This window comes from Lampris incognitus, chromosome 10, assembly GCF_029633865.1.
Source record: "Lampris incognitus isolate fLamInc1 chromosome 10, fLamInc1.hap2, whole genome shotgun sequence".
Lineage (NCBI taxonomy): Eukaryota > Metazoa > Chordata > Actinopteri > Lampriformes > Lampridae > Lampris > Lampris incognitus.
This window is the reverse complement of record NC_079220.1, coordinates 14283691-14300133: the sequence shown is the minus strand read 5'-3', so window position 1 is coordinate 14300133 and position 16443 is coordinate 14283691. Positions and strand designations below refer to the sequence as shown.

At 43.5% G+C, this 16443-nt stretch overlaps 1 protein-coding gene across 1 annotated transcript in view; it reads right to left on the bottom strand.

Annotated features, from left to right (window-relative positions):
- The window catches only part of card11 (caspase recruitment domain family, member 11), a 54207-nt gene that overhangs the window by 22274 nt on the left and 15490 nt on the right, over window positions 1-16443 (bottom strand). The window contains exons 2-5 of the mRNA XM_056287722.1: window positions 4000-4217; window positions 3633-3770; window positions 2228-2404; window positions 326-474 (exon numbers count right to left, since the gene is read on the bottom strand). Of these exons, the coding sequence (XP_056143697.1) occupies window positions 326-474; window positions 2228-2404; window positions 3633-3770; window positions 4000-4207 (672 nt within the window). The 5' untranslated portion in view covers window positions 4208-4217. The remainder of the gene's footprint in view (window positions 1-325; window positions 475-2227; window positions 2405-3632; window positions 3771-3999; window positions 4218-16443) is intronic.

Genomic DNA, 16443 nt, shown 5'->3' with positions numbered 1-16443 from the left:
CGTTGTTATGTTGAGCGAATTGGTTTCTCCGCTAATTTTATCTTAACTAGGACCTATTGTCTTTATTTGTTGGTTTGTTTTGTTGTTTATGTTTGTTTCTACTTTTTAACTATAAGATAAATTATTTTTTACATTATACTTTTGGATGTTTGTGTATGAGAAAGGTTATGTATGTGTGTGTGTCAAGGTCTTTGAGGGGTTGTGTCTGTGTGTCTTTGCAGATGTGTTATTGAGCATGTGTGCCTGACTGTATTAGTACACAACTGCATATTTACATGTGCAGCCATCCGTGAGCGCATGCACTCACGTGTGGGTCGCTGCCTACCTCGAGCTGCAGGTCTCTGCTCCTCATCACCGCCATGTTCTTCTCCTCGCTGAGCGTGGCGTACCTCATCGCCAGTTTGTAATTCTCATCCTTCACCCTCAGCAGCTCGTCGTTGAAGCTGTTCCTCTCCTCTCTCATCTTGTTGTACCCTGGGGGACCCAACCACAGCCATTCAAACTCATGGCACCATCACATTTCTTAGAATGTTTCCCGACATATTCGCACCATACGCCGAGCATAATTGGTCACCGTGAAACGTACGAGGCTTCAATCCAATTTTTCACATTATATTCAATTTTTTTCATTTCATTCTTCTTTTTTTTTCTTTCGTTGAGTTACACGAGCAAGTTGAGCTTTCATTTCCTCATTCTGCTCTGAAATGTGCTGCATTCTGGTTTCAGTGCACGTGACCTCTGTAACCATCAGGCCCACTATTAGCTTAAAATACAACTGGTAAAAGTATAATGATGAGTATTTGCAAAAATACTGTCGGTACTGTTAGTATGTGGCAATGTTCTTCTGACACATTATTTTCAAACCCCTGATTTGGTTTATGTGACTGATAAAATGGCTGGTTTATTGCCGAACATCGTCTTGATATGAAGCACATGGGAAGTTATCACAAGCTAAAACCTTATAAATATAGAAATTTAGAAATAGAAAATACTGTGGCAGACATCCAAAAGCATCTGTCAGTACTGATAAGCATGTTCAGGGGTTTTTTTTTTCTAAGAAGGCATTATGCACATTCACCCATGTCAAGAAATTTGCACTGAAGTTGGCATCATGACCACATCCTATGAATGACAGCTGACTTGGATCAAATTAGTATTTCCAAATTATTTTTTGCTTTTGATTGAATCCGCTTTGAGGACTTTGCCACATGGGACAATACCACGAGCACCAGAAAGTTTGTTAGACCCCACCCCCCATTTTTCTCCCCAAGTTCACCCGGCCTATTACCCCACTCTTCTGAGCCGTCTCAGTCTCTGCTCCACCCCCTCTGCTGATCCGGAGAGGGCTGCGGACTACCACATGCCTCCTCCGATACATATGGAGTTACCAGTCACTTTTCACCTGACAGTGAGGAGTTTCGCCAGGGGGACGTAGCGCATGGGAGGATCACGCTATTCCCCCCAGTTCCCCCTCCCCCCTGAACAGGTGCCCCGAGTGACCAGAGGAAGCGCTAGTGCAGCGACCATGACACATACCCACATCCGGCTTCCCACCCGCAGACATAGCCAATTGTGTCTGTAGGGATGCCCGACCAAGCCAGCGGTAACACGGGGATTCGAACCAGCGATCCCCATGTTGGTAGGCAACGTAATAGACCGCTACGCTACCCGGACGCCCAAGTTTGTTAGTTTTTGAAACGAAGACTCAGATCAGTGGACTTTGAACAGATGACTGTGCTTGGCAACATCCACAACTTACAAACATCTGAATTGTTGTCAATAAATCGATCCCCAGTTGTGGCACTCCATGCAGGGTATTAAAAACACTACGCATTAACTGGAAGTATTATTTCAGTGCAGTAGGAAATAATGATGTAAAATCTAAATATCTGTCTTTTGAATCTTTGTGGGACGACCAAATCGCAGCATTACATAGAAAAACATGCCTTGAAAGTTGGGGGAATTTTTGTTTTCTAGCACAGAAGCCTCAGAGTAAGTTTCTGCTTCACTCTTTGCAACACTGAAATTAGTGCTGAAATAGATAAGTTGTACCTAGTATAATTTGCGATCTTTTATGGACGGAATTTTTTTACTCCTTTTTTCTCATCAGTATGTAGTACTGAAAATATACAGATAGAACGAGATTGGGTTGGAGTGACATACAGTAATATCATGAATCAACCTCCTGTACCAGCATGGCAACCCCCTAACATATTGGATGTTTTACTCTGTTGGAAGGCCTGCAGCTCCTGGTTGGCCAGTCGAAGCTTTTTGTGCTCGTCCTCCAGGGTCCAGTTTTTCCTGTTGAGCTCTGCCTGCTGGAGGGTTTTGGCTTTGGCCTGCTGCTGCAGCTTCACCACCTCGTTCATGAGGAACTGGGTCAGCCCCTCGTGACCCTCCTCCACTGCAGTGTTAGGACAGAAAGAGGAGAGAGAGGAGGACAAGCAACATACAGCACAGAGAGACGTCACTACATGGCCCTTTTCAAACACACATTTCCGTAACGGTGACTTTTCCAGCACCACTACTGGTTTTCCCGGTTCACACATACAGCTTCTACAAGTATCTGTAAGATATATGGATAGCTATATCCGAAAGTTGAATCAGTTCATCTGGACACAGTGTTTATTGGGAGAAACGTTTCGTGACTCATCTAAGTGACCTCTTCAGTCTCAGCCGACTGCTGCTATCCTCACCCTTATAAACAACACAGTGGCACAACGCCCCCAATTAACGATCAGCATCATATACAAATTGCCATGCGCATTAACTAGAGTTACCATGGCCATGTGTACTATTCACAGGGGATTTGGGAATGTATACAATCACGGCATTGTAAGATAGTGACAGATTAGGTCCCCCTTGGTTCAGGGATGGTCGTTCCCTCTTCATATAGATGGCCTCTTTGACTCCCCGTTCAAACTAGCGTTCCTCCCTATCAAAGATGTGCACATCCTCATCCTTGAAAGAGTGGCCACTGGCCTGTAGATGGGTGTAGACTGCGGAGTCTTGGCCTGACGCATTAGCTTACATTCGAGTGTACCCCGTTTATATCTGTGTCAATGCCCTTGGTACAAAGACACAGGGAGAACATGCAAATGCCACACAGAGGACGACCTGGGACAACTCCCAAGGTTGGACTACCCCGGGGTTCGAACCCAGGCCCTTCTTGCTGTGAGGCAACAGTGCTAACCACTGGGCCACCGTGCCGCCTCGGTACAAAGACCAACTTGCCTCCACACAGCTTCCTATTAATGTCATCCTCTGCACAACCTGAAACCAAATTTCTATGGTGTGAAGAGCAAGAGGATACTTCTCCATTCTTAAGATGAGATTCGAGAAGCAGTCCTGCCTGCAGTCTAATCATACCCTTAAACACATCACAGAGTGATAATGTCCCATATGTAGGAATGTATTTGTGTGTATGAAAGCACGAGTCTCAGACACTGTTTTAACATAAAAATGAGAATGATAATGTAGAAGCAGTGTGTTTTTATGGTCATTAAGAAGTGTGTTGTGTTCAAGGAGTGCCTAGGTGTGTATGTATATCCTTGCACTTATGCAAGTCGTGCAGCCTACGTTGCATGCATGCTTATCCAAACTTCTGTCAAAGCCCGTTTTGGGTGTCTCACCTACAATCGTGGAGAAGCATCGACTGGGCTCCCTTCCGGTGACTGACTTATAAAGTTCGGGGTAGTAGAACTCAAGGCTCTCCAGAAACACCACCAGCCCCCGCTCTCCTTTGGTGTGGAGGATATCCAGTAGACGGCCTGGCACAGGAGAAGATTGATCAACACACATTCACTGACTAACAAAAACACAAACACGCACATTAGCACATAAGAGAACACATTTCAATGATACATTAAATGAGAAAAATGGCGAGAGAAGCATTTTGCTTGGGCCATAGATCATGCTTTGGTAGAAAAAAAAATCTGACTACCGCATTAAAAAGGGAATCTCAAACACACACACACACACACACACAAATCTCCTTACTTGTGCGGTTGACTTTGGAGACCAGCAGCATGGAGTTGAGGATCTCATCCTCGTCCTGTTCATCCAGAACTTTACATTGTCGGAGATACGGGGTGATCTTGGCCGGTGAGATAGAGGAACTCAGCTCATAGCGTTTACTATCCACCCTCTCCCACAGCAACTCCACATCGTCACAAGTCCAGGGTGGATCACGGCAACCGTTCTCCATCACCGACACCCTGAGAAACAGGAGATCCAACACAAGGCATTGACAGTCTCAAAGTTATGGATTTGATTTAGTGTATTGGATATATCTAGAGCCACATTAAACACACAACGATAATTGATGGGGCGGTGATGACAAGACAGAATTATAACCTTTAAAGTTCCCATCATGCACAAAAAAATGAATGCTGGCTTGAAATGACTGGCACTCCCTACAAGCTGAATAGACAACTGCCTTGGGCCTTGTCCATCCTTTGATTTATTTTCAATATTCATGAAACAAAGAAATGAATGTCATAGTTCTTACTGGATGTATCAGTAATACAGCTAGTGAGAGGGAGGAAGGCAAGTCTTCCCAGCAAGATTTGCATCAATAACAGCACATCCCACAGCGTGAGCATCACTGTGAAACAGCAAGCAGGGAACCCACAAGAGGAACACCAGAGAAACACATCCGAAAAGCCAAAGTCAAGTGCCTAAAAGCTAGGATGCATGGAGAAGCTTTGACCAGCACTTACATATCACCCTCCAGAGCGCCAAAAAGCCCAAGAATATCAGAGGTTTTTAAGTGACAATAAGGTATGTATTTTTTTGTGACATCATGTCTCATCTAAATCACCTTAATCTGCAATTACAAGCCAAGAACCACACTATTGCGGACATGTACAAGGCGGTTGAAGCTTTCCGGTCAAAGCTGAACCTTTTGGAGTGAGACATTCACGGGAGAAAGTTGCACGTTCCACGTCTGCAGGAGCATTGCTAGAAGAATGAAATGCGGGAGGATCCAGCGATGAAGGATTTCATGACGACCCTGGCAGAAAACTTCAAGGAACAATTTTTTTTTTAATTTTTATTTCTGATTTTTCCCTTTTTTCTCCCAATTTAGTGGTCAATTGATCCCTATTTTAATTCAAACACCCACCCTCGTATTGCATGCGTTCGCCAACTGCATCTCTCCGGCCGGCAGTCTCGAAGGAAAGCGCCTCCCCACTTTCGTGACAAGGCGAATCCAAGCCGAACCACTGTTTTTCCGACATACACAGAGACGCATTCACATGACGAACACAAGCCGACTCCGCCCCCCTCCCGAAGACAGCGTTGCCAATGATTGCTGCTTCATCGAGTCCGGCCATAGTCGGATCTGACGAGACCGGGGCGCGAACCCCAGTCCCCAGTGGGCAATTGCATCGACACCAAGCCGATGCTTAGACCGCTATGCCACCGCGGACCCACTTTAAGGAACAATTTGAAAGCTCCCCTAAATTCTCAGATAACATCCTCCTCTTCCTGAAACAGCTGTTCTCAATTTTGGCTGACAGCCAGTGGACTGCAGAGGCCAAAAGGTTGGTACCTTCCTTAGATGAGACAACTCTTCAGATGGAGGTCTTAGAGATGGGAACATCTGATTTGCTCAAAGCACAACACAAGGACATTGGGTTGAGTGACTTTTGGATCAATGTGGTTCCCCAAGCTCAATTCAAAAACATGAGAGCTATTGCAATGCTCCTACTCACAATTTCCCCCTCCACATACTAATGTGTGTCATCATTTTCTTCAATGAACTCGATCAAGAACAAGGAAAGAAACAGACTCTCTAATGCACATATTGGCCAGTGCCTCAGCTTTGCAACAACAGAAAACAGGCCCGACATCAGAAGGATTGCCTCATCCCATCGCGCTCACTTCTCTCACTGATTGGTGGATGAAAATCCATTTATTTTTGTCCATAAATGGTTGGTTTTGGACTTATTTTGTTTCAAGAGTGCATTTTTGTTCTTGTGTGACTCTCAGCACAGGCTTTAAGAACCCAGGCCTAAATTATTACTACTACTACTACTACTACTACTACTACTACTAATAATAATAATAATAATAATAATAATAAGGTCTGTAGAAGTTCAACCCCTCTTCCATGTGGCACGGACCACACAACACAAGTATGGCAAGCCAGCAATACAACCGGCCAAAGGGGCTCTGACAAAAACAAAATCCCTGAGGCTCTAAAGCACCGGGTTGGCATCCGGTGGGGGTTAGCCTGCCTCATGGGCAGGAGAGGCTCTTTAACCTTGGTCGGTAACTCTCCTAGAGCTGGTATCTCGAAAAAATACTGGTGGTTGTGCAACCTAAAATTCACTAAAACCTTTTTACTATGGAAACTCGTATTATCAGACCTTCATACCGCCAGAGGTGGAAAAACCCGGTCCAGAAAGTAAAAACCCTAACCGCGTCTGTACTCCATCCAAGTATTAAACCAGCTGGTTTGGGAAACTAGTCGGTGCAATCTGACGGTTTAGTACATGGGTGGAGTAAAGACACGGTTAGGGTTTTTACTTCCTGGACCGGGTTTTTACACCTCTGCATACCACATCGGTCATCGCACGGGTTACCAAGGACCGCGATCTTCAGTGAGGAACCAGGCTGAGATCGAAAAGTGTGCTACTGGAACAAACTCTACCCAAAATGCACCTGAGGATCACCACACCAAGGACATTCCTCAAAGAGGCCCTCATGTTGCACCATCTCAAAATCCCACTAAAGCCAGTTGACAGAAATGGTCTAGGGAAGAGTATAAAGAATTCATGGAAGCCTTCTACACTGCTTCCTTCAACCCAAAAACATCTGTAATTCAAAGCACCTATGACATCTGGCGTGCCAATAACCCCACAAACAGGCTGAATCTAGATGCCAACAAACTTGCAAATGTCCGCCATGATATCGTCAATAAGACAAAACTAACCGAAATGGAGCTGCAAGCCATCCAGGCAGGAGTAAAGCAGAGAGATGAGAATGTAAAACCTGATGAGAGGGATACAAACGCAGATCCAGACGAGCAAAATGAAGATAAGAATCACAAAAATGAGAGAACTGATAAGCCAGGTGACCAAAAACCACCGAACAAAGATGAACAAGATGAGAAAGTGAGCGCAATGAAAGAAAGCATCCTTAGAAAATACGAAATAGCCAAAGAAACCCCAATAGGCCAGAGACCACAAATTCCAAAGATAAAAAGTGATTGGCACTCAAAATCAGCCATAGAAACAGCAAACAAAGCCATCAACCAGATAAAAGACCAACTCCCAGAAGTGCTGTCCTTCACAGACATTAACCACCTTGTCTATGCAACTGCCTCTGCCATCACTGAATCACTGGGCATCAAACAAAAGAGGAAGAACAGACCAAGAAATGATAACCAACCAAAATGGAAAAAGAAAATTGAAAGTGAAATACGCAAAATTAGGGGAGACATACCTACACTAAATAAGATTAAAAACGAGAAACCAGTCAAAGAAAACGAAAAAGAACACTAATCAGGAAACACAACCTCAAACAGAAAGAGCAAATACTAACAACCATTGAAAAATTGAAACAACAACTACATGCAAAAGCCCAACGAGTGAAAAGGTTCGATAAGAGACAAAAGTTCTTCCACCAGAACAAAACTTACAAAGAAAACGCAAAGAAATTCTATAGAGAACTAGGGAAAAGGTCCGTTGAGGTCAAAGAACCCCCTAAAATTGATTAAGTTAGAGAACTTCTGGAGCAACATCTGGGAAAAACAAAAGAATTACAAAAAAAATGCTGAATGGATCGGCCAAATAGAAATAGAGAAGATCCAAACCAACCAACAAGAATGGCCAGAAATAACCCTAGAAGAAACAAAAACAGCAATACAGAAGTCCAGTACCTAGAAAGCCCCTGGTAATGATGGAATAGCGAACTTCTGGATCAAGAACTTACCATCTTTACACCAAGATCTGACAAACGCCTACAATGGCTGCACCAGCAACCCAGAAACCTGCCCTGAATGGCTCACAACTGGTACCACCTACCTACTTTCCAAAAGAGAAGACACCAAAAACTCTAAAAACTATCGTCCCATCCCATGTCTCCCTACAACCTACAAAATCTTAACGTCCATCATCACCGGGAGTTTACAAACACCTGGAAGAAAACACCCTACTTCCCATAGAACAAAAAGGGTGTTGAAAAGGGAGCTATGGATGCAAAGACCAGCTTTTAATAAACAAGGCCATCATTAAGGAAATAAAAACGAGGAAGAAAAATCTGACAATAGCCTGGATAGACTATAAGAAGGCATTCGACTCTGTACCCCATGACTGGATACTAAAATGTCTTGACATCTACAAAATATCACCAAACCTTATCCAGTTCGTAACAGCAAATATGGACCAGTGGAAAACAACCCTTGTTCCAAAATACACAGACGGGATACTACATTCAAGGCAGATCAACATCAATAGCGGCATATTTCAAGCCGACTCTCTTTCTCCTCTCCTCTTTTGCATAGCTCTTACTCCACCATCCTCCCTCCTGAACAACACCAGCTATGGTTATACTACAGGTTCATGCACTATTAACCATCTAGTCTACATGGATGACCTGAAAACCTTTACCGAGAATGACCAAGAACAAACTGGCCTTTTGACTATCGTAAAAGGCTTCAGTGACGACATTAAAATGGAGTTCGGACTAGACAAATCTGCCAAAGCTACATTCAAAACGGGAAAACTTACCACCACCAAAAACATCCAAATTGACCTAGACACCACCATCCAAGACCTAGAACAAGAAGGCACATACAAATACCTAGGAGTGAATGAAGGGGACGGGATACAACATGCCAAAATGAAAGAAAACATCAGAAAGGAGTACTACCGAAGAATACGAATGGTAACAAAATCCAAACTCAATGCATCCAACCGAATGGAAGCCATCAACACCCTAGCTACACCAGTCATAACTTACAGCTTCAACGTCGTCGACTGGAAACTAGAAGAGATCAGGAAACTAGATAGAAAAACAAGAAAAATACTCACCTTTGAGAGGATGCACCACCCAAAATCAGATGTGGATAGATTGTACCTCCCCAGAAACGAGGGTGGCAGGGGTCTAATCCAACTGGAAACTGCCTACAAAACAACAACAATAGGCCTAGACACTTACCTTAACACCAAAAATGACCCCCTTCTCATGATTGCTAGAGAGCAAGAAAAACAAAACAAAAAGTACTCCGTAGCTAACCAAGCCACAATGTTCAGAAGAGAGCTCAACCTCCTTGAAACACCGCAAATTTAAACAAAAAGCAAAGTGTCATGCCCAAGAACAAATGAAACAAAAATGGGAAGGGAAACAAATGCACGGGCAATACCCAAAAAGAGTAGGTGAGAAAGATGTAGACCAACTTATGACCAACCAATGGCTCAAAACAGCTGGGCTGAAATCTGAAACAGAGGGCTTTATCATTGCTGCCCAAGACCAGACCATCAAGACCAATTACTACCGGAGCAAAATCCTCAAAGATGGCACAGACCCAGCATGCAGGATATGTGGTCAATTCCAGAAAACCATTGACCATATCATGGCAGGGTGCCCTGAGCTGGCCAAAACTGAATACCTGCAAAGACACAACAAGGCTGCCACATACCTGCACTGGAACATCTGTAAAGAATTCAACATCAACACAAAAGAAAAAAGGTATGCGCACGAGCCCCAAACAGTAACAGAAAAAGATGACATCACAATCTTATGGGACATGGCAATACAGACAGATCGTGAGATAAAGCCCGACAGACCAGACATCATCATCAAGAACAAAAAAGAAAAAAGCTGCCTACTCATCGACATTTCCATCCCGACTGAAAGGAACACCTCAGTAAAAGTAACTGAAAAACTGTCGAAATATAAAGACCTTGAAATAGAGATTGAACGAATGTGGGGAATGAAAACCACAACAATACCAGTAGTGATAGGAGCCATGGGACTTGTTAAAGAAAGAAAAAAGGGATGGAGAAATACACCCAACGGATCCCGGGTAACATCAGAATACAAGAACTACAGAAGATCGCACTACTTGGAACATCTCATATCCTAAGAAAGGCACTATCCATCAAATAGACTTCTACCTCATTCTAATCCTAGGCCCAAGGAATGGGCCTGGTTATTATGTTGTATTATGGCATGAAGTTAAAGAAAATGTGTATAATAATAATCGTAATAGCAGCAACAACAACATCTGCACATAAAACAACTTTTGTTGGGACAATGGGAAAACCCCCCCAGATGTTTTGGCCCTTGGCTTGGCATGCAGGACATGATTTGACCCTTGGGGAAAACTAATACCCTTTTCCCACTGGCCAAAAAAACCCGCTAACATCCGCCTTTTTACAATGACCAAAGGCAGACATTAGCGGGTTTTTTGGCCAGTGGGAACAGAGCTTAATTGGGGAAACCCTGCTATAGGGTATATAAGAACTGCACCAGGCTCCTGAAGCTTTTGTGACAACTGATGGACGTTGCCTGGAAACCCAATCCATCCCATCAGCATGGAACAGAGCGGGTACCACAATCATTCCGAAGGATAAAGACTCCCACAGCATCAGCCAATTCAGGGGGATCGCACTGCTTAATGTGGAAGGGAAGATATTCTTCTTGGTCGTGGTAAAGCGCATGACCGGCTACCTCCTGGCAAATAACTTCATCGACACCAGTTGTCAGAAGGCAGGCGTCCCAGGGTTTCCTGGCTGTGTGGAGCACTCGGCTCTGATAACAAATCCAGACAGCCAAGCACAGCAAATCAGACCCCCACGTAATTTAGCTGGATCTTGTAAATGCCTATGGGCCTGTTCCCCACCAGCTCATCACTTTTGCTCTCAATTTCTTCCATATACCACCATGCATCCAGAGCCAAGTAGCAAACTATTTCAATAACTTTCAAGTTTGCTACATAACCCAGGAAATCTCAACTGGTTGGTACAGCTGGAAAAAGGGCTAGCAATGGGTTGCTCCAGCAATCCCATCCTTTTCACAGCAGTATTTGAGATCATCCTAATTGGCAGAAGACATCTGGTCCGTGGAGTCAGGTCCCAGTCAGGTCAGCAACTCCTGGCCCTAGGGAGCTACATGGATGAGGTTATCACCCTCCCTCAGATAAAAGAATGCACCTCCAGACTCCTGAAAAGACTTGAGGAGCTGGCAACATGGGCCTGGATGAAAATAAAGCCAGCTAAGTCCCACAGTCTCTCAATCCAGAAAAGAGTCAGGAACAACAACATCTTCTCAGTCAATGAAAAGAAAATCCCACTTTTGGTGAACCAAACTGTGCGAAGCCTTGAAAGGCTTTACACAGCTGACCTGTCCAAAAAATACATGACGGCCTCTGTCACATCCCAGCTCTCAGACGGTCTGAGCAAGATCTACCAAAGCTTCCTACCAGTGAAATTCAAGGTCTTGTGTTACTGGTTCACCTTATAGAAACATCTGATGTGGCCCCTGAAGTTGTGTGATATCACCGCAACCCGCAATAACGGCTTTGAAAATGGACACAAAAGCCAATAACTGCACTGGGCTTTCCTTGGTGTCTTTTCAACACAGCACTCTTTGGGAGAAACACCTTGAAGCGTCTATTGAAATCCATTAGCTTGGATTACGAACAAGAAAAGGTGAGGCTTGAGTTTAAGCTGAGAGACTGTCCAAAACACCAAGGCCCAAGTTTGTACAGCACACAAGTGGAATGTGATTCAGACAGTAGACCAGGCCAATAATTGACTGAAACACCAGGAGACGATTGGATTGCCACAGCCAGGCAGGGCTGGTTTTGGATGGGGAACAGCACCCAAGATGTGGTCCAAAGCCTCAAAGAATGAAAGGAAAGACCGTGTGGTCTCTGAAGTTGTGAAGATGGAAGAGGAGAGCTATAAAATCAGAGCAGTGTGCCATGGCAACAAGGGAGCTGGACAACCTGGGAGGCTGTGATCAACAGGGCCATTACATGGACGACTATGTGGAGGATGCTCCAAGCAAGGCTCAGTTTCCTTAACAGAGCCATGTATGATACCCTTCCCAGTCCCCGGAACCTGAACCTCTAGTATGGCTCAGAGGAGACCTTCCAACTCTGTGACTCCCAGAACCTGAGCTTGCAGCACATTCTTTCTGGGTGCAAGGCAGCATTGACGCAAGGCCAGTACAGATGGCGCTGTGATCGGGTTCTGCGGAAGCTAGCCGAAATCCTGGAGGCGCATAGGCTGGAAGTAAACAGGGCCAGCCCAGTAACATCACAGTGGCTGATCCAGTTTGTCAGGCAAGGGAGTGAGGCACAGAGCAGCATCATGAGAGAGTGGTCCCCCCCTGTCACTCAGAGGCAAGTGGAACATGACAGCTGACCCCAAGTGCCAGTTGAAGTTCCCACAAGAGATCACCACAACCTCCCTACACAGCCAGATATCATGCTCTGGTCCACCTCTACTAGGACGGTCATTCTGGCTGAAGTGACTGTTCCATGGAAAGAGGGAATGGAGGCTGCCTTCATGAGAAATAAGGAAAAGTACATAGAACTGGCAGCTGTGTGCTCACAAGCAGGGTGGAGGGCATTCACCAGTCCAGTGGAAGTTGGCTGTAAAGATTACACTGGAACATCCACCCAGTGGTTCCTGACGTCTCTTGATATCACAGGCTCCAAGCTGCAGAAGGCCTTCAAAGACCTGGCAGAGGAGGCAAATCAAGGGAGCTTCTGGCTCTGGTTCCGAAGAAAGGACAAGGCATGTGGAAAGCAAGGATCCTAGGGCTGGCTGTAGGGAGCAGTAGAGAGACATCCTTACCACTGCTCCACCACCTTGAGATGTTCTGGGATTAAAGGAGTGAAACATCAGTAAAGGGTGGCTCCCAGCTGACGATGCTGCAGCCGGCACAATGCAGGCCACAGGGCCAACATTAGTCTAGAGCCAGCCCTGTGATTTGATACACTGAAATTCATATTTAAACAGACACAAAACATTAGTTTATTATATGCCAATGTGCATCCATAATTGAATAAAATGTCTACTAGAAGGGAAACAAAGTCAACAATGCAAAGCAGTTGCATGCAGGCCTCCTGAGTTACACTAGGTGAGTTCAAAGTAGGTTACAATATAGATAGGAAGCTGAAAGTGGTCAGACAGACATACAACAACAAACCACAGACACAGACACTACACCCTAATTCTCCTTCACCTCACACACAGAAATGAAGACGCATGCAGAGAACATTGCAAGCACACGGGCTCAAAAGGTCCACAAAAAACACCCTCACGCAAGGACAACCATACTGATGCCCATGCAGACACATGTACATTTGTACTATGTGCTTGTATATGTTCACACAAACACACATGAACAGGATGCTGTGAACGAAATCATTGCCAGAGTAAGTGAATCCCACCCATTCAGACACAATAAGCACCAAAGCACCATCACCACTAATACACATATTCTCAGTTAACCTCTGCTAGTTCTCTTAGTTTTTTTAATGAGATAGTTAATGATTAAGTAGAAGAAAATAGAACTGAATCAAAATCTATTCGAATAGAATAGTATCTGAACGTTTGCGTAAAAAACCGGAAATGAAATTGTCAACTCTCCCTGACTTGACATTGATTTATTTTTATACAGGCTTGAAATACTTCAAAGGCTTGTTGATCCCTCAAATTAATGATACATTTATGTTATCATTATACAGGGATCACATCAGGGTTTATATCTGACGGATTTTGATGCAAAAATGGACAGGTCCACATTGTTTGGGTTTTAAAGCCAACTACATAATACATCACAACGTTCCTAAAGTGAAAATATTTTTGCAGAGCTGAATTTAAAGACACTGGCTGAGCTGGTGTTAAAAACTGCATCTGTCGACTGTCTTGATGTATGCTCAATAATCCAGGTAAGAAAATCAAAGAAGGTTGAATCAGTTCATCTGGATATAACGTTTATTGGCAGATAAGTTTCATCACACAACTAAGTGACATCCAAGATGATACAAGATGATACGTTTATGGACAGACATGTTGATGACAGGTATCTGTCAATAAACACTGCATCCAGATGAACAGAGTCAAACTTCTTTCATCTGGATATGTTTGACAGATACATTTCATCAACTAAGTAACAAAACGTATCTGTCAATAACCGTTGGATCCAGCTGAACTGAGTCAACCTTCTTTGGTGCATCTGTCGACTGTTTTATCTCCATCATTGCATTTGATGACTCGCCTTCTCCATTTCCTCTCTCCTCCCTTATAAACATATAAACATTACCTGACTTACCTCCTCTGCTCACAAAGACTGTCCTTATATCTGCAGCAGCGAGAACTAATCCACCTTAAGAGGACAAGTCTCTTGAGGTTGGTCACGTCTAGATAACAAACTATTTCCTCTTATTCACTCTGTTCCATTTTCAATGTAAGCAAACATTTGGGGTTTGTTTGATAATCTGGTTTCTGTCTCTTTTAGATCTCTCAGGCTTTTTCCCCTTTGTGACCAAATTGTTGCTCCATTGATAGGCTGGAAAATAACGCAGAAGCATCTCTACGATAAGCAGGAAACAGTACCTGTGCTGCATGGTAAACATCAACAACAGAAGAATATATGTGTTTACAAATAATACAAATGGATACTGTGCATCCAAATAAAACTCACATTTATCTTATTTTGCTATAGAATCAGCTTCCCTTCTACCTTTCCCCTCTTTTTATTTCTCGAACCCTGTCTACCCATCTCCAACCCCTACCTCCCCTTGGGTGTACCAAATACATAAATAATTAACATTAAGTTAACACATTCTGACTACAGCATAGCTGCCAGAAAATCCCACAAACATATGCACATAATTATTCTTATGTGACTTTAATAATTAATTGCACCAAGACACAAGCAGACCATTCAGTAACAAAGTTGACAACTCATACATATGTTTTAACAGCTTCAATAATAATAATAATAAACTTCATTTATAGCTCTTGAGAGAGATCCCAGGGCATGTATGTTGGCTAAATTTACTCAAGGAATCTAAAATTCAACTTTAGCTTATGAATGAATGAATGAATGAATGAATGAATGAGTGAGTGATGATTTATTTTGAACATGTAAATAAGCAGGATATAACATACAGATAAGCCATTGCCAATAATCTGAAGTGATCAACAAATCCACACATCAAACTCAGCGAACAAAGTATGCATCAGATTATTTGTTACATGTTCGAAAAAGAGTGGGAGGAAGTATACACTTATTTTTTCCTACCCCTTCTCACCTACCTATAAGTTATCCTACTGTGCTGTGTAATTCAAATTCAATGCAAGTTGTGCTGCACAATACAAACGCAACTACTCTGAACAATAGGACAAAAAAAGAAAAGAAATAAAACCATCAGAACACATGAAAGAGAAAAAAAACCACATCCTAATGTCATGTACCAAGAATAAACAGATCCCAATGCTACGTACAACTACGTACAACCCAAATATCCACTCGGTGTCATAGAAGGAAAAATTGAAGAGTAATAAGAAATGTTTCGAGATAAATGAAACTTAAGACAGTTAACACAACTCTTCATCATCCCTAGATAATCAGTCCTTTGTACTTCTTCATGAATTGTGTAATGTGTGTACTTTGTTTGAGTTCCATAGTCAAACTGTTCCACAATTTTATCCCACAGATTGAAATGCCCATGCTCTTCAAAGTTGAATGAACACATAATTTCTTGAAGTTTAATTTTCCTCTCAAATTATATTCCCCTTCTCTATCTGAGAATATTTTTTGTATATTACTTGGGAGTACATTGTTTCTTGCTTTTAACATTATTTGTGCTGTGTTAAATTCTACTAAATCCCTGAACTTGAAGGCACTGGACTTTAAAAATAGCTTGTTGGGTGTGTTCACGTCACGATCTCCTACATTATCAACTACCCTTATGGCTCTTTTTTTGTAGTATACATAATGTTTGTAGTTTGGTTTTGTAGGTGTTACCCCATACCTCCACACAGTATTTCATCCATCCATCCATCCGTTATCCAAAATGCTTATCCCATTTTCAGGGTTGTGGGGCACTGGAGCCTATCCCAGCAGTCATTGGGCGGCAGGCGGGGAGACACCCAGGGCTGACACACACACACACACACACACACACACATTCATACCAAGGGAAAATTTAGTACGGCCGAGTCACCTGACCCACGTCTTTGGACTGTGGGAGGAAACCGAAGCACCCGGGGGAAACCCACGCAGACATGGGGAGAACATGCAAACTCCACACAGAGGACGACCCGGGACGACCCCCAAGGTTGGACTACCCTGAGGTTGGAACCCAGGACCTTCTTGTTTTGATGCAACCATGCTAACCACTGCACCACCGTACCGCCCACAGTAGTTCAGATATGGCACAGAGTACAGTGTGTGCAATGATTTCTG